The sequence below is a fragment of the Xiphias gladius genome, chromosome 21 (genome assembly GCF_016859285.1).
Source record: "Xiphias gladius isolate SHS-SW01 ecotype Sanya breed wild chromosome 21, ASM1685928v1, whole genome shotgun sequence".
Classification (NCBI taxonomy): domain Eukaryota; kingdom Metazoa; phylum Chordata; class Actinopteri; order Istiophoriformes; family Xiphiidae; genus Xiphias; species Xiphias gladius.
The window spans coordinates 15,307,545-15,326,862 of NC_053420.1; the positions used below are offsets into that span (position 1 = coordinate 15,307,545).

Sequence of the window (19,318 nt, forward strand, 5' to 3'; positions counted from 1 at the left end):
CTGTTCGGAGATGTACCCCTCATGGTCCCCATAGTTGCCCAGTTGCCTGGTTACATGCCTCTGGAGGCATCTCAGTGGGAGCAGGCCAGTTCCCTGTTCTGACAGTCTAAGCGTCAGTCTGCTTAGCATAATGGCCAAGGACAAGGGCAACTTTCTCCGCTTTGAAATACTCGATAAACAGCCTGTGCTGATGAACGAGGCAGCAATCAAGTTCAAAATAGAGGGACATGTCATTGTGATGTACTTCTATGCTAAAATAGACCACAATTTGTTGGCCTGTGTGACTGTAATCATTTTTAATCACACAGTGACAGTGTAACAGAGTGAGCAGATAATATAATGAGCAAATCTAAATTGATTTAGCTGCATAATTTTATCAGTGAGACATCAAATAGACTTGTGATATTTGCATTCGCTCTCCTGTGCGTGTTATTTTTAGAACTTAAACTGTTACTAGGGACTGTGCAATACTGCACTACATTCAATGAATGATTCAAGCCTTTGCAGAGTAATGCATAATTACGAAGAAGCAGGCAAGAAGATTGACTCAATACTATACCAAGTAAGTCTCAAAAAAAAATGCAGTCTAATTTTTATCTTTTTATTAATTTCAAAAGAGTAAAGGTTTCAAGTCAGAACAGTGTGTAGCCAAAATGAATAAAATGTTCCACACCCAAAGGCTTGTGGAAATTTCACAAATAGGACTTTACCCATTTGTAATGCTTATTTTTCTCCTAACGCATTTGGTTAACATCCTGGTATGTTCTGGTGACTTTAACAAGTATTTTGAGCATAAATTAATTGCTTCCAGAGACTTAAGGGCAACGTTGAAGCAAAATGTAAAATGAAGAAAAGAAGAACTTCTCTAGCTGCTGTCATTCTGGGTGTGATTGAGCATTGGGATATAGTTGCAAAACAGTATGATACAGATATTTATGTTGTAATGTTTATGTTGTAAACATAAACATGTTAATGTTTTTAAATATTAAATATATGAAAACTAAAAATCAAGCCACCTAAATACAGAATGTCCCTCAACTGACACAACATTCACTTCGCCCAAGTCATTTTGTCATGTGTGATTGCTGTCTAAAGGTTTATTCCACAGAAGAGTAAAGTACCTGTCTGAGCTCAGCCGCTATGAGGCCTTGACCTCCTCTTTCACCCTGCAGACTCAAAAAGACAAACATATCCACCCGCCAAGCTCGAACGCAGCCCGCCTGCAGTGGTTACATGCCTGGATCTCTCAAATATAATGTGATGAAATGGGGGTGGGGCTATTGGTTTGCCCTGTAGGGTTGCTAGTTAGGCTCCTGCATCACTGCAGCAGAGAGCACCAAATATCACGGAGTGAGAAGTCACTGGCAGCACAGTAGCCTGTTCAAACTAGCCTAACACAGCTATGGCAATGGCCAGCAGCAGTCTCCGGGGCTGTGTCTGCAGTTAGCCATGCGTGGGTAGTCACATGTGGCCTAACCCAGACTGACAAGTTGACATAATTTGGTACAAATCAAGGCTGTGTTCTGTGAACACTTGTCTTCTGAATGCATTAATGACTATGGTATGCCTCTACAGTCTATTTGCTTGAGTTCACATTTTATTCTTTTCCCTCTCTCTTTCCACACAAATATTTCTAACAAGGAAAGGCATCATTATTTGTGCAACCACAGGACAGGAAAAATCCAGGATGTAGTGGGCAGAATTCCAAACAGAAATCTTATAACGCTCAACTCTGAGCATGCATCTGTCAGCACAGCAGCACGCAGTGTCTCACACATGTGACCAAGACACAGGCAACAAAGGTATTGTTTCCCTGTTTTAACGCAACCCTGACATTTCAAGACAGTATCAGTCTAAGCATTCTTTCATTATGATGAATACACAGAGGGGTGTGTCTACATGCTCCCCATGGAATGCCTAACTGCAGCGAATACGGTGGCAGTAGGAGGGCCTATAGTGAGATGCTATTTGTTACAGTCGCATTGTCAGTAAGCCAGTATAAGCTAATTTAATTTCTACAACAAAATACCACAAATTTTACAAAAAATGTAAAAATATCACAGGCTTCTTCATTCCTGTTCTTTTTCTGATGTTTGGGGACAGATATCCCTTCGATGTCATGGTTAGCTTACACATATTCTGGAGTGCCTTGCGTTCCCTTAGCAACATCAAATCTTACAATAAATGTTCTTTTTTCTGTATTACACCCTATAAGAGCAATTTGCCCTCATTTAGTTGTGTGTCCGTTTTGGGAACAGCGGGAAGCTTAGAGATACCACAGGCTGGTCAACTACACAGGAAAAATATCAGTTCAACTAAAACACAGTAAAATTAAACCTGGTTTAAGTCCAAAAAAAAAAAAAAAAAAAAAAGATTAAATGATGACTTAATCAAGTATCTTCTGCCCATAAGGGACTATCCGGTCATCAATGACTCAGACATGCCATGTGAAAATAACTGCTGATACAGGCCCAGACCTGTAAAGCGCTCAAAACACACACCAGCACACCAACAATCAGCTTTTGAATGTGACCGAGACCCCACTGATGCTGAAATAAGGCATGGTCAAAAATACTCCAAAATGCATTAGGTTTGTGTCTGACTGAACTTCTGTGCAGTCAGCTACTCAGCATTATTGGAGACCAGTGTCAGTGTCAGAGTAAAGCCCCCACAGCTCCAAACTGATCTAAGCCCAGTTTGCAAATGAGCTTAAGATGTCAGCTTAAAAGCTTTTCCTGAAACTGAGACGAGAGACGGAGCTGCGATGGCTCTCTCACAGCCACAAAGCTGGTGTGGAGACCAGAGAGAGAGAGAGAGAGAGAGAGAGAAAGACAGGGAGAAGGAGAGAGCGAGAGAGGGAGAGAGAAAGAGAGTGAGAGAGTGAGAGTGTGTACAAGGAAGAGAGTGAAGGAGTCAAACAAATAAACAGACTGACAAAGAGAGGGGCAGAGAGAAAGTAAACCACACCTCTGTCTGCAAAATGCTAATCATACCCTTCATTCCAGACACATGCTGACAAGCTTTGGTCATTTCCGCTCCACGTATGTACAAAAACAGTGAGGTCTAAATTAAGTCTCTAAAAGGAAAATTTAAAAAACATATTTGCATAGACACCCTAATAACTTCATCTACACCTAAGGCCTTTAGTGGCATCACTATGGTGGTTTGAAAACCCAGTTTCTATGTGGTTTCACTGATTTCGCTTTCATTTGAATTGGTTTTTGCTGGACTGTGGAGCCGAAAATAATGAAGTGCTATACAAATAGATAAAGTTGTTTTTTTTTTTTTATATTTTGATATGTACTGGGGTAAAATATCAAAATAATAACAAAATCTACATTGCTTTAGTTAAATCCAGGCCAAGCTAAAGGACATGTAAACCAGGTTATTATATTAATGTCAAATTGCAAAGAAACATACACCCAGTCTTTATTTAAAATAATATAATGACATTTTGAGAAATACACTTATTTGTTTTCTTGCCCTGAGTTAAATGAGAAGATTTATACCACTTTCATATCTGTACTAAGTATGTAGCTATAGCCAGCAGCCCATTAGCGTAGCTTAGCATTAAAAGTCGATAACAAGTGGAAACAGCTAGCCTGGCTCTGTCCAAAGGTAAAAAAATTTTCATACCAGTATGTTTAAAACCCACTAATTAACATGTTATATCTGTTTTTTTTAATCTGTATTAAAACATACAATAAAACAACAAGCTGTGATTTGACAACGGGTAACGTGCTGGACCATCTCTTCTTGACTTCAGGAAGCTAGCTGTTTCCCTGTTTCAAGTCTTTAAGCTAAAATAAGCTAACTGGCTGCTAACTGTAGCTTCATATTTAGTGGACAGACGACGACGGAGTTAATATTCTCATCTAACAAATAAGCATAAAATAATCGTGGGTTAACTAAGGTAAAATCTAAAACGCAGTTCTTGCATGTTAGAGTCTGCATGATTTGCATTTTAACTGCAGCACGTGTACGGCATGTCCACATATTTGAATACAGAGATAACTCTCTTATCTACTACTGCTATGTAGATCATGTTGACAAACACCTTCAGATTGGGCTATTCTGTACAGTGAGGTATTAGACCCAAAAAAAACACCGTCAGCTCTCCATGCAAGTTTCAGTTTGTGCTTGCTCAAAACCCAAATTCAGCTGTTTTAGTGTTCCGTGTTGTTGCTTTGCTGTTTTCAAGTTAGGCTGGGGTTATTATAAGCCAAACAGTCTCAACAGACAATATTATTGAATCTTGTGACTATACAGATTATTGGGTTCATCTGATTTACTCTGTTTTCTACTGGACCAGTTAGATAGATTGATGCCTACAACATACCAGACCCAAAACTGCACTCTGTGATGTCTGATGGCCAACCAGTAAAACAGCACCAGGTTGACTGGAGAGCTTTGGTGATTTGGTTTCCCTAACTGTGAATTAGTTAAAGACGTTAACAAATATGGATTTAACTTCTTGATTTAGAACTTCATTAATTCTATCTTTAAGTAGATTTTCATTAGAAAGTTCAGGCCCAGTCTTCCAATGATGGTGTCGACTCTAGGCTATAGCCGTGACTTCTGCTGCCGCTAACAATTATTTTTATTATAGATTAATCCACCAATTATTTTCTCAATTATTTGCTAAATGGTTTTGATAAATAAAATGTCAGAAAATAGTGAAAAGGCCCTAGCAATTTCCTAGAGCCCAAAATGACATCTTCATATGGCTTGGGCTGTTTTGACCAAATGTCCGAAACCCAGTTATTTATATTTCATTGTCAAAAAAGACAAAGAAAAGTATTGAATCCTCAAAATGAAGGAGCCGGAAATAGAAAATGTTTGGCAATTTTGCTTGGAAACAGAATTCAACGATTAGTCAATTAACAGTAGACTAGTCAATTAATTGAGTGATGTTATCAGCTCTACCTGGTTTAAATTTTTAATATATTGTAGAAGAAAGTTTATACTCTGTCTATATGATGCCCGATACATTTATACAGAGCAAAACCACAGCTGTGAGAAGGTGATGCACCAAGTGTTAAAGTTGACAATGCCTGAAGTTGTCTCTGAAAGGCTGAGAAGAAAACCTATCCATATACATCCTGTCATGTCTATTCTGATACAGTGTCAGTGTTCCTGACTCTCTTCTCTCTCTGGGTGGTTTATCTAGTCACATATTTAGCGGCAGACAGTAAAATCCTTTCATGGTTCATAATTCATACAGACAGCATACAATATTTATGGACTTTCTGAACTGTTTGCTGGGTGACCTTCTCAGGCATTCCCTCATCCTCGTCATATTGCACTTTGTCCAGGGGTGTCAGGAAAATACTCACTCGAGAACATATTGTCTTTTAAAAAGGCGTATTTCATCCCAATATCAATTTATCCAAATTTTAACCTTTATTTTTTTCGAGAGGCAGTTGTAAAACATACAAAGCAGAGCACCTGAGGTGCATGACCTCCAGTCTACTGGGAGAAAAATGTCCAAGGTGAACTGGTACATTCCCTCGGTGGGTGTACAGCGTTAGCACAATCTCACAGAAATACCAGCTGCAGTTTGAAACAAATTCTGAAGCTCCACTGGTTTACATGGCCACACATGCAGGGCTAGGCATGTCATGGCTCTAGGATCAGAGCACACAGTCATCTTCAGTAGAGGGAAACCGGTTAGCCAAGTTGCATCTTCATTATTGTAGCTCTGGATTCAAATGACGATCTCAGAGTTAGTGGCTTTATGAGACATTTTCTAGCGGGATATGTTATAAATAGACGATTGTCATTTACAACTACACAATGTGTCCCACCCCACAGCACCGCACACTGAAAGCCATATAAAGCTTGTGGTAAAGTTACGCAATAGTGCCTTGACACGCTGAATAACAATACCAGACCAGGCCTGCACGTTACCAACCTTTTACTTGGGTCTCATATTCGGCAATAATCTCTTTGTCCTTCTTGACTTTGGCCTGAGATGACATTTTGGGGAGAGCGGGTTGTGCAATCCTCGGGGAGGAATCGGCGTCTCAGCTGCCACAATGCACCGTTGGCCCGTCTGCAGTCCTCTCCGGATAGTTGAGCAACAATCAGATGCGAATCATCGCCCGCTCGACACAACTTCGGAGATTAAACGCACTTGAGGGCTCTGCGATGTCGCTGCGCCGCGTCGGAGGCGACGTCGATCTAGAAGTGCATAATGATCCCCGTCCCTGACCACTCCTCTTCACCAGTGCTCTTCAGTGAATCGGAAAGCAATTCACGTCTGATGTTCATTTCACAAAGCCCGGAGTGAGCTGTAGCAGCCTCAGCGATGATAGCACTGAGCTGCTCCTGCACGCCACTGTCCAGTCTGCTTTTTTCTTTTTTTCTCTCTCTTTTTTTTTCTCTTCTCTCCCCCTGTCTCCGCAAGTTCAATGCTGCTGCAGAAAAGGCTGAATGGATGTGAAAGTCAATCCGAGACTCCTCCCCCTACCCCCCTCCCTTCTTCACCACTTTTCTTCTCATGGATGATTTAGGATTCTTCTGAGGGAACTGATATGCAAAAGTTTGCCAATAGCTAATCTGAGTCCGGGGCTGAGGGAGTGCATGGATAGTTTGTGGGTGATCCGGATTTGATAGCTCAGGTTCAAGAACATTAACAATAACGTGAGACTGTGGCTGACTGCAGAAGACAGGGATGGTTGGGTGGGTGGTTCTAGGGATAAACTCGTTTGATCAAGCAATCAATGTCTCCCATCAATCAAATTTTTGTGTATTAATTATATAGACTACATTTAGTAAAGCACAAAACCATTTTGCTGCACATCATATGTTGGCAATGAATGAAATACTGTCATCCCAAGTACTAACCCATATGTGAATGAAAATACAAGCATTTCTATAGTATTTTACAACATCTTTACTCATTATCAATACTGTAGTGATTATGAGAAAACTATAGGGTCTTTGCCTAATTATAAGATCTATAATTATCAACGTTAAAGGGATACTCCAGCAATTTAGTATTGCACTTCCATGGTCAAAATCAGTGTCATTCCACAAAAATGCTTGATACTAATTTTCTGATTATAGCCTTTTCCTGCCTGGTAAATGGCCACATTTTTCTAGCTCCATGCCCAGATATATAATAATGTAGCCTCTCTGTTAAAGATTTGTAGTGTCATCTCCAAACTGAGATAACCCTAATGACATCCTAAAGTTTAGACAGCCCCATCCAACGTGACACAAGAGTTTACACTACTGTTTTTACAGACTGAGTAGTACTAACCCTGATGAGTACACCAATCTACATGGGTAATGTTTAAAATGTTAAAAGACATAACCCCAAAGCAAACACTTCTGTCTTTGAAAACAGCAAGAATGTTTGAGTAGTTCCTCTTGTAGCGTGAACAAGACAACTTATTTACATCACACAAATTTGTGTCTAATTGGTGGAAAATTAGGTGTTACAAAATAACCTGTGTTACAACTAAACCCATTCTACACTGCTGCAGCACGGCTCACTGTTTCACTGTGCCTGCCCTGCATTTTCCCTCTCAGTCTACTTCACTTCAGCACAGTTGGCTGACAAGTACTGTCAAATAACTTCCTGTGACTTCTCAAGTGCAACTGCATGTTAAATCTTTGATCTTACATCTTTTCAAGAATGTGTTTTTTTGTCTCAAAGGAATGTAAACTGATGCATAGGATAGGGATAACAGAGCACTTTCTTCTTGAGTCTCTCTGTGAAAAGATTTCATTTTGATCTGTGTCAAGAGATCCTGTCCGCCTTTGCACCCAATTCTCAGGAAATCTGTGGGCTACTTCCAGCCTGTGACAACTGTTAGAGCTGGGAGAGAGCCCAGGACGAATCCGCAGGAGAACCGTTCAGTTCTCACCAAACAATCTTCACTCCAGCTTCTAATTTCCTAAGCAAATGTTACTCACCAATCCTTGACCACAGAGTGGGCCTGATAAAAGTTTGGGTGGGTTTGAAAATAATGTGAAAAAGCTGTGTCTAACTAGGCCATGGAAACTTTAACACCATCCACTTATGGGCCTTCAATGGAGGAATGATCATCACATGGTCCACCAACAAAATAGGTTCCTTCATGAAGCTAATAAAGAACTCTCGCCGTGTTAATGTAATAATTACAGTAGTCTTTATGGATTATGCATACTGTTGACTTTGCACTGTTAACTGTTTATTATTTAATAATTAGCCAAATTATTATTAGTTTAATTATTGCTAATGTTTTTTCTAACAGAATTATATATGTGTCCTTAATAAACTGATAAATCAAGTGTATATTTCAGAAGTTTAGAAACAGTAAAATTAGAAATACAAACCATCTCCATTTTCTGTTCTTTATTTTTTTTGCTGTGTTTAAAATCAGCTGTTGGAGATCAAGAGCATGATAAACATCCAGATCAAATTGCTGAGCATTTTAACTGCCTGACATTTGACCCTGTAGACATGACTGAAGCCAAACCTTGACTTTGAAACAAAATATATATTTTGGGACCATCCAAAAGTAAAGAATTGAGCCTATGAGAGTTATATGTAAATGAAGACAAGAACAGTAGGTATATGTTTTATTTTTCAAGTGGCTTTGAATATGACAGGATTCAAATCACCAGACATTATATGTGGGTGTAAGTGCTCTCCGACAACTTGTTACATATAAAGCACTTTGTTGTATGTGATGTTTGTGATGTCTATACAACAGGCTGTTTGTTTAAAGTCATTCGGTGTCCAGTCCACCACACCTACCTTTTATGAAACAGGCTGTTTAGGGTCATTAACATAATACCGGCATTATTCCTGAGACGCTGCTCCTATTGGCTCACAATATTGCTGGTCCCTTCCCTTCCCTCAGGAGACATCAAAAGACTGTATAAGCCGGACTAAGACAGACAGAATCGAAAGAATTAGACAGTGAGTATCTTCATTTTTAACTGTAACACAGACACTAAGGCGCAGAAAAACCGTTTTTTCAATTGCTGCTAAAAATCCTCACAACAAAAAAATCAGCAGAACGTGGAGATCCCAATCCTACCTGGGTATACACTATGACTTTAACAGAAACACATGTAATTTAGATGATCCTTTAATTAAGTTTGTAAATTCACTCTGCTATAGGGAAATGATAAACAGCATTATACCGTACCATTCGGTCAGACCCACAGTATTTTCTTCTACTATTAATCCATTTTTCATGATAGAAACACTTTGATGATAAGGACAAGTACTTTTAAATCTGTAAGTGTAACTCAGAGAGCAAAATATTTAAAATAGGTTGCTGTTACTGGCTACAGTTGTTAGTTACCACATTGCCGGATGAGAAGTTCATGGCAAAATGCTGATAAACTGATGGGATTTCATCTGGTTCGCAAAGCTATGCAAACACGAGTTCCTCTTCCTGGGCTTTACAGTAAGTTGAAAGCATCTGTAATGATCTGTAATGGACTATCCAATGTTTGAATATCTGATAATATGGTGATTTTAATACTGATCATTTCGCATCTGTCAAAAAATATTTTAGCATTATGAAATAACATTAGCTGCTTAACTGAATGAGCGGAATGAGCACAGGGTACAGTATTATACTTTCATAGTTAATGAAATGTCAAAAGTTTGATCAAGTGCCTACATTAACACATGATTTCAAATGAGAGGTTATCTTAAGGTAATCTTACTGCGATAGGTTTAACTTTCTATAAAATTGAGGATGATATTTAATGTTGCTGAATTAATGCAGCACTGCTGGTTATATGAGGGGTCATATGTGTGTTTGTGTGTGTGCGTTGAGAGGGTGAAAGGGGTGATTGAGGGACATTTTATCATATGCCAGTATATGCGAACTCTTATGTATGCTGTTAATTTACTGTACAAATATTTTCAATATAAAATTTCATCAATTTAGGCCTAATTTACCCCACTGTGTCAGCTATGATAAAACACCTCAGGCCCCTCACAATATTTAGGACATTAGTGTGTAGCCATCCCATCTAATGTTTAAAATGTTAAAAGACATAACCCCAAAGCAAACACTTCTGTCTTTGAAATCCGAAAAATGTTTGAGTAGTTCCTCTTAGAGCATGAACAAGACAACTTATTTACGTCACTCCAATTTTGTGTCTGACTGGGGGAAAATTAGGTGTTACAAAATAACCTGTGTTACAACTAAACCCATTCTACACTGCTGCAGTGTGTAGTCAGAATAGCTCACTGTTTAACTGTGCCTGCCCTGCATTTTCCCTCTCAGTGTACCTCACTTCAGCACAGTTTGCTGACAAGTACTGTCAAATAATTTACAAATATTTTCAATATAAGATTTCATCCATTTAGACCTATATGAAATTTATACTTTTTCTAAACACTATTCAAAAGTATTAACGAGTACTCCTATTTAATGAGTTTTATTTCTGTCTCATTTAATCATTTTGAACCTTTCAGATTTTTCGTTTATTTATCTATTTGGGTTTTTGTTTTTTGTTTTGTGAATGGTGCTGTGCGTTTATTTTTATATTATCACCATGGCATCTGAAAATAGCAAGGGCCTCTCATTTGCAACACTTTGTTTTTTATTACATTTGATATATTTAATTGTTTGACATAGAATTTTATAGTTCTATATTTTGTTGAATATTAATTTTTCTGCGTGTAAAATACAGCATCCAGTTGGGGTCAGAAGTTGTGATATGAGGGATACTAGAACATTTAGCTAGATGTCATGTCTTGTGCAATGATAGGAGACAGGCATGTTTGTTTTTATGGTATTATGCATTGTCTGTATAAATATACATTAGCTGTGTTTTTTTTCTTTTTTCTTTTTCTTTTGACGATTAACTACAGTGTAAATGTTTGCCTGTAGGAACTGAAGTTACAGGTTGTTGTAGCTAGTCCGGTCAGTTAGCGAAGAGCACACACAATGTTAGCACTAGCTGTAGGCTAGCGGCTACGTGTGACTTTAATCTCAAATTACTCATTTAACGCCCCCGGAGTAACATCATTGGGGAATTGTTTTCAATTAATTCGTCCTTGCTCTTTTGACACTCCCTCTCATTTACCAACAAAACATCGTCATAGTAGAGAACTTATATTGTCCGTGCGGATGTAGCGTCAACTCTTAATTTTTCCCTGATGTTATTATGGTTTTGCCCTTTTAAACAAAACACTGTTTTTTCACATTACTTGAATATATTTTACAAGATTACGTTGTTTTCACTGATGTACTTGCCCAGCCCCGCCGCATTGACGTTACTTGTCTTGTTCATGTGACAAGTGTCCGCCGAGGAGTTTCTTCTTTTCTTTTCGAGCCGTGTGATTTTTACTTTAAAGTTACGAATCGCACAGGTTCGCCTGACCTCAGTGTCCACCGCTGAACTTCTCTCCAGCTGCTGAAAGGTGGGACTGCTCTAGGTGCATGACTACCCTCTGCTGGTACAGTGTCTACACCAAGCAACCAGCCAACACTCTTAAGCACGCAAGTTGTAGCAGGGTCCCTGCACCAGTCCACTATTTGCTGACGAATTACACTTTACAATTGATCTCCAATACCATTTATTATTATTTACATGCATTATAATGGTTGTATAATTGCCTTTAGTCTATGTTTCTATCAGTATTCTTACAAATGAATGACTAATTGGCCATACTTTAGTAAGAATATTGTTGCAATCTTAGTACCACTATGGTCATAAGCAAAACGCTGACAGATCTTATCTATATTTAAATCTAGTAACATTAATCATTTCTTCCACTTTGGCAGGAACTGTCAACTGATACTTGGCCAGTGACAAGGGGAAAGTCATCTTAAGGGATGTAATAAATAGACATTTCACAATGTTCAAGGGAAACTGGATGCCATCATCTAAAGATTTCACATCAGGAAATACTGAGAACTTTGGTGGGGCCTGATTTAAAATATGTGAACCCTGACATCACCCTTTCTTAAACGAAACATGAGTCCCTTTACCTGGATAATGTCACTGCTGTGAAATGCACTGGCAGGTTGTTTTTCCATGCGCTTTATGAAGCTAAAATGAAGTATTCTGCGCAGGCTGTTAGACAGGGCTCTGAAAGGTCTAACCGGAAGTGAACTAAGCTGTACATAGCAGAAATAGTTAAGTGTCACTGAGAAATAACGTTTTGAGTCATTTTGAATCAGTTCATGTGACTTACCGTGGACATGGTGGTTTCTGTTCTGACTGACATTGTCTGCTGTAGGGTATGGTGCAACACTTTGTTTCACCAGCCACACCTTTCCACGCCTCCTAACAAGGCAGTTGCCAGACTCAAAGATATAAGGGAGTTGTCTGCAGCTATGGAGTAGGTTATTTGCTTCACAGCGCAACTATCGGACTTCACGGAAACATGTTATGGACGATATTCTTACTGATTATTGGACTGCTTATACTAGCTTTCCTTTACTTCAGGCGCACAAGGTAAAACCATTTATTAATATGTTGATTTTCGCAGATATAAATTTATTAGCAAAGGTTAATTTAATAGGTATTATGAGTCTGTAAGTTTGTAAAATAATGCAAAAGCATATTTTGCAAATGTAAAAATTTAGAAGAGCTTTACTTTCGTTATTTTCTAAAGTTAAATACAATTAATAGTAATCAAATACATTAATGAATAGTGACTGATAAAATTAAACACACTGATCTTTCTCTATTTAGCATTGTTTTTAAACAACATAATACAGTAAAGCTCAAAATTATGTATGGTCTAGATGCTGCATGGCTTTTTAACCCCAGAAAGAAAGTTCGTTTGATGTGACTTCACCTTAACTCCTAACCTGTTGGTTGAGATTTGTGAATGAATGAGACGTAGATAAACCAACTCTGTCGCATTGTTGTAATTTTAACGAGTTTTATTTATACCTGGCAGACAGAAAAATGAGCCACCTCTGGACAAAGGTTTTATTCCATGGTTGGGACATGCCCTTGATTTTGGAAAAGATGCTGCAAAGTTTTTGGCCCGGATGAAAGAAAAACATGGGGATATCTTCACAGTAAGTTCTAATAAAGATGGTCTGACTATGATGTAGAACACAAGAACAATAAGTCGTCATCTAATCTGAAACTGCAAAATATGATTTAAAATGCAACAAAACAAGGTTTTCACGTGACTTAAAAGGACATCAGTAATCATGTGTGGTGGCAGCAAGGCACTAGGTCCCCCATAACACTTTTAATCTGATTTTATCTGAAATTAGTACTGCAGAGGTGACCACAACTTGGTTTTCCAATGTAGAACAAACTGTGTCACTGAATAGGTCTTTTAGCAAATAACTGTCTATTCCGCATAGATTCAAATGAAAATACAGAAAAATAGAGTGTTTTTTGGGGATAAAAGAACTCTAATAAGAGCTGGTCAAAAGAATGCAATTGAAAACAAACTATTTGAACATCTAAAATTATGTCCCTGCAGGTCCGTGTTGCTGGCCATTACGTGACAGTGCTGTTGGACCCAAACTCTTTCGATGCCGTGATAAATGACACAGTGTTCTTGGACTTCACCCGCACCAGAAACCAGCTCCTACAAAGGATCTTCAGTCTGCAGCTGCCAAGCATCAAGCCGACAGCAGAGAGGAAATGGATGGAACAGTAATAAATGCATCCTTTAAACTTAGATGTCTAATCTGTTTTAAAATATGTCTTAAGTTAGTATTGCGTATCTCAATATCATCTTTATTTTATTTTTCATTTTCTCAGGCATTTTCAAGGTCTGCATCTGTCCAAGCTCAGCAGTTCCATGAACATTCACCTTCGGAACCTGCTGCTGAGCGACCAGAAAGGCTTTGGCCCTTCAGAGTGGAGACAGGATGGGCTCTTTAGCCTATGTTACAGCCTCCTCTTCAGGTAACAGTCAGCAAGATTAAGTTAGCAAGATGCAGTAAATCACACGACAGTAGTGTTTATACCATCGGGAGTGACAGTCAGGAAGGTTGGTTTTTTTTAACTTTATTGCTTTTTCTCAGGGCTGGATATCTTACATTGTTTGAGAGGAGAGACGAGGCTGCAGCAGTCTACAAAGAGTTCCGCAAGTTTGACAGTCTCCTCATCAAACTGGCTCGCTGCTCACTCAAGCGAGGCAAGCTAAACAATAGTTAACAAAATTAAAATAGTTTTAATTTCTATTTCTTATTTGACTTTATATCTATACAGCACAGTAGGATATTTATGAATTTATGTTGGATCTCAAATAGAGGAAAGCAAAACAGCCAACTCATCCCGGGAGCGACTGTGGGAGCTGCTGTCCCCAAGCTGTCTGAACGGAGGGTCAGAGTCGAGCTCCTGGCAGCAGGGCTACCATCACTTCCTGCAGGAGGAAGGAGTAGATGCGGAAATGCAGAAAAGAGCTCTACTGTTGCAGCTGTGGACCACACAGGTGAGAGCTGCGTTACTGTCTGTGACAAACCCCAAACATACGCAAGGCCACACGATGATTCCAAAGCGTACAAACCCTCCACACCCAGACTGCATGCCTGCATTCCACTCAACAGTGCTCAGGCTGCCAAAAATACAGAGGTGAGAGACAGTGGATCTCTGCCAGTTACTCAGAGTTACCTGTCACAACTTGTAACAGGGTGTCATGTGATCAAAACTTACATGACAGTTTTGATCATGTGCATCAGTTTCCGTGTGACCTCATAATGTCGGGAGTTAAGTAATTACATGTGAATACCGTGCACAAGAGAACTGTGTTAGTCAGCTGAGTTGCTTCCTCTTTTTTCCTACGTCACACAGTTTTAGGCCCTCATACCTGAAAATTCTGGTGTCAAGCAAGCTTTCTGCTGCTGCCTACAAAACAACTCCTCTGAAGATGTTGCCTAACCAGGGTGAACGGATAAAGAGGTTGTTCAAGCACAGCAGTAGCGCCATTATAAAGCTCTGTTGGATACTTTGCTTTGTCCTAAGACTTCCCTTTGGATTAATCACTAACTCTAACCTCACAAAACATCCTGTTGTAATGTGATTTATTTATTTAGTTTCAAGTGGCTAAAGTGACTATATAGTTGCCAGTATTAGCAATATGGACACCGGTGTTAGTACAGAGTTGTGGCTCACCAGTCAAGCCACCAGACAAGTTCAGAGCAACACGGTGTCAATGCTCAGTGCTGCCAGGTGGAGGAGATAGCGAGTTGTTTCAACAGCATGTCTGCTGTTCATCCATGCTACATTTTAGTTGTAATAGCTTAGCCCTCTGTGAACCCGCCAGTCTCACTGCAACAATGTTTGCTCACCCAGTAACGCCAGAGTACAGCATTTAAGCAAGGAGAAACCTCGGCTGCTGTTTCAGCAGCTCTGCTGGTTTGGGAGGGACCACTAGTCCTTCAGCATGTTTGTTTGTGCGTTATCATGTCTGCTGCTGGGATATTGGAGGACACAGTCTCAGTCTGGGACGAAAACTGGAGCACCACTGCAGAGAATAGAGGGATTAGATGTGAGACTAGTGAGAGGTGCCAGAGTGAATATGGCTTATATTTTGTGTTAAAGGCAGGCTGAGGTATTGCAGAGTAAAGTACAATTCAAGGATTTCTCTAAAGCCACCATTTCATCATTAGTCACCAGCTGGAGGTTTCTGTCCTCATTCTATTTGCAAACGATCAATGTTATTGACCCAAACAAATATAGACTGCGATTGATTTATTTGTCACTTTTCTTTTAGGAAAAATTATGATCTAATGTTTTTTTGGTGTGGGGGTGAGGTATCACTCTCACCCCCACACATTTTTTTGTGAATATGTAAAAAGAATCACTGATCATACCAAGAAATTAACTTTATGGAAAATAAAGCCAAATTGGTGTTTAGTGAGTCTTGCATTCATAGCTTTTCCCGTCGTTCTGCACAGCTGACAATGAATCAACTAACACCCAAAAGAAATAGTAGACATTATGGGAAATATACTTATTCAATAGTTTCAGAGATTTAAATGAGAAGAATGATACTCCACTAATTTTTGTACGCTGAATATGTGGCTGGAGCCAGCAGCCGGTTAGCTTAGCGTAGCACAAAGAATGGAATCAGCAGCAAACAGCTGGACAAAGTCTGTAAAAAGACAGCAAAATCTACCTACCACTATGTCTAGAGTTCCCTATTTAACATGATATATCTCATTCGTTTCATCTGTGCAAAAACTGAAGTGTAAAAACTAAACAACGCTAATTACATTTTTTTTGTACTGGCATTCAAATGGTATCAGTCTTCTCATATGCCAAACTATTCCTTTAAAACTCCCCATCCTGCAGTTGATTGGTAACCGGACTCATATTATTTGAAGCAGCAGATTTGGTGATCTCAATATCTGAAGAGGGCAGAAAGACAATGTCATGCACCTCTAGCCGCTTTTGGGTATTTGCCCCGGCTGTCAATGGAGAGCTGACCTGAGATGTTCAGCGGCAAGAAGAACAGCTCCCTTAACCCATAGCAATTACTGTCTGACAGGCTCAGGTGTCTTTCCCCGAGAGGCTGACAGCAGTGTCCACAAAGCGTGGATTTGATTCACTGGCTTCTCCTCATATCAGTCACATTCAGACAGCTGCATTACAGATAACTGAGAGGAAATATTGGTTGAAATGGTCCATCAAAGTAAATAAATAAATAAATAAAATCTCCATATTATATGCATGATATGCCCGCATATACATAATATACACTGACTTTTGTGCAGTTTTTCATGCTAGAAGCTTATATAAAGTTCTGAGCCAGGCTACGTTGGGTGTTTTTCTTTTTAGTGTAACGCTGGACCTGCTGCCTTTTGGCTTCTTGGCTTCCTGCTCACTCACCCTGAGGCCATGGAGGCTGTCAAATCAGAGATCAGACTTCTTACTCTCCAGGACACTTCACTACAGCATCCCCCCATCAACAAGCTGGAAGCACGCAGCACACCAGTGTTTGGTACGTAACAGCTGCTAGCTGCCTTGTAACCTATTCACTTGAGCTCCTCCACCTTGGTGTTTAGCCACTCCAGTGAGACAGAAACAAAGGCTCAGTTGACTTCTTGGAAATAATAAGATAAGCAGATTGTACCGAAACAATGACAGTGACTTTAATAGTTTGACCTTCGATCCAGCGAAATAATGATTGCCTTCTTCATATATTCATATCTGTGCAAATGTTTGTACCACTCCAAATTACACCCGAGGGCACCGCTGATTTAACTCACGCTGACACCACTCTGACATCATCCATTCTGCTGTCCTTTCCGTTCTGCAGATAGCGTTCTGAGCGAGACCCTACGGCTCACCGCTGCGGTAATGATCAACAGAGAGGTGGTGCAGGATAAGATCCTGCGCATGGCCAATGGACAGGATTACCACCTCAGACAGGGGGACAGAGTGTGTCTGTTCCCTTTCCTCAGCCCTCAAATGGACCCAGAGATACACCAGGACCCACAGGTACTTTGTGCTCAGACCTAAAGTGTACACCCTGATCAGCGCATTTGCAGCACAAAAATTAATGCGCTACAATCACACACACACACACACATATATGTATATATATATATATATATATATATATATATAGTTGTGTACCTCCATTGTGCAATTTTTAAGCCATATTGTAGTGCACAAGGCAATCTTGAGGAGGCTGGGTTATGTTCTGTGATTGAATTCACTGACAGAATACATCCTTCTGGATAAACTTCTAAGTGCCTACAAATGAAACAACTAGGAGTTGAATTGCAAGAGAGCAAGATCAATTGCCAAAGTTAATTCTTTGTCTTCGGTGGTTAGATCTGATAATTGCATGTTATTTTTAACAGAAGACATGGAGCAGTACACATATGATCAAGCCTGTTTTCATGATAGTATAATGCACACATGTAACTTGCATTTTGATCCTTTTCCTCATCTCATCTCTTGTTAATAGATCTTCAAGTATGATCGCTTCTTAAATGAAGATTTTACAGTGAAGGATAAATTCTACAAGGATGAAAAAAGATTGAAGTACTACCACATGCCTTGGGGCGCAGGGAGAAACATCTGCGTTGGGAAAGAGTTTGCTGTTACAGCCATTAAACAGTGAGTGTAAAAATCCCCATATCTTTCCATGATGTATCTTAAGTATTAAAACAATGCATTCATGATCAAAGCATTTCCTGCAATTTCATCCTGATTACCAGACCAGACCAGCGAAATCCCTCTCCACATAATATTATCATTTCCCTCCTGCTTTCATGTCGTCTATCATCATTAGCAACAAGCTTTAATATAGTAATGGCTTCTACTCTGTAATCAACTGTATGAAAGGGGCTAAGTGTAATAGAGGACAGTCAGATGGGAGAGCGTGTCTTTGTCAGACATCATATCAACTTACAAAGGTTAAAGATCAATCTCCGTAATCCATAACACACAAAAAGGGGAGCAGGTTGGGTCATGCCGATGTGGAGACTTTGGGAATCAGTTATTTTTAGGCATTTTGCTCTTTTTATAGGACTGGTTCATTTACTTGATGTGATTTTCTGTGACACGGTTTCTGGATTTAACCGAATGTGTGAAACCTGCATGTGCTCATATTAATGAGTGTGACATGTCATGTTTATCAATGTGTGGTTGGTCGCCTGCTCTAAACTGCTTTCCCCCTTGTGTCTCTAGATTTGTGTTCTTGCTCTTGACCCATCTTGACGTGGAGATGTGTGACCCGGAGGCCAAACTGCCACCAGTTAATTCCAGTCGCTACGGTTTTGGGATGCTCCAGCCTGACGGAGATCTGCAGGTTCGGTACCGGCTGAAGAGGACACAACATGAAACGTGACTTGATAATTTGATGAATTGATGAAATAGTTGATTGACTAACCTTTTTGGTCATATGTATTGTAGCACTATTTATTCGGTGATGTTTACTGAGTGCACCTATACATCATATTTAACTTAGCTGTGTGTAATTATATTTTTAATAAAAAATGAAATTGACATTTCCCATTTTTGATATACTACAAATGGCCTCTGTACTTTGGTCTAAACCTAGTTGAATATTTCTAGTCTTTGGCAAAATGTGGAATACAAAATTTGATTAAGTGTAAGGTTTATGTGTCAAAGTGTATCTAAATATGTACATTTACTCTAGCACTGTACTTGAGTACAATTGTGGGGTACTTGTACTTTACTTGAGTATTTCCATTTCATGCTACTTTAAACCTTTACATTTTTAGAGGGAAGTATTGTACCTTTTACGGCACTATATTTATTCAACACCATTTTTTCATTTCAGATTAAGATTTTAAATAAAAAAAAATATGTGGGCTTAGAAAATACAATGCATTGTATTTGTAACGACTTGACCTGTGGTTCTTAACCTTTTTGCCTTGTGTCTACTCAC

At 39.3% G+C, this 19,318-nt stretch overlaps 2 protein-coding genes across 5 annotated transcripts in view; one reads left to right on the top strand and one right to left on the bottom strand.

The window, feature by feature from the left end:
- The window catches only part of LOC120807422 (SLIT-ROBO Rho GTPase-activating protein 3-like), a 34,324-nt gene extending 27,910 nt beyond the window's left edge, over nucleotides 1-6,414 (bottom strand). For all 4 annotated transcript variants that reach the window (XM_040159448.1, XM_040159447.1, XM_040159451.1 and 1 more), the window contains exon 1: nucleotides 5,915-6,414. In XM_040159448.1, the coding sequence (XP_040015382.1) occupies nucleotides 5,915-5,981 (67 nt within the window). In that variant the 5' untranslated portion in view covers nucleotides 5,982-6,414. The remainder of the gene's footprint in view (nucleotides 1-5,914) is intronic.
- A 5,731-nt stretch (nucleotides 6,415-12,145) lies between these two features.
- ptgis (prostaglandin I2 (prostacyclin) synthase) lies at nucleotides 12,146-19,186 on the top strand. Its single transcript, XM_040158451.1, has 10 exons — nucleotides 12,146-12,429; nucleotides 12,881-13,004; nucleotides 13,424-13,599; nucleotides 13,708-13,854; nucleotides 13,974-14,086; nucleotides 14,202-14,383; nucleotides 16,732-16,894; nucleotides 17,213-17,394; nucleotides 17,870-18,021; nucleotides 18,595-19,186. The coding sequence occupies exons 1-10, from the start codon at nucleotides 12,359-12,361 to the stop codon at nucleotides 18,752-18,754; spliced, it is 1,470 nt and encodes a 489-aa protein (XP_040014385.1). The 5' UTR covers nucleotides 12,146-12,358; the 3' UTR covers nucleotides 18,755-19,186.
- The last annotated feature ends 132 nt before the right edge of the window (nucleotides 19,187-19,318 follow it).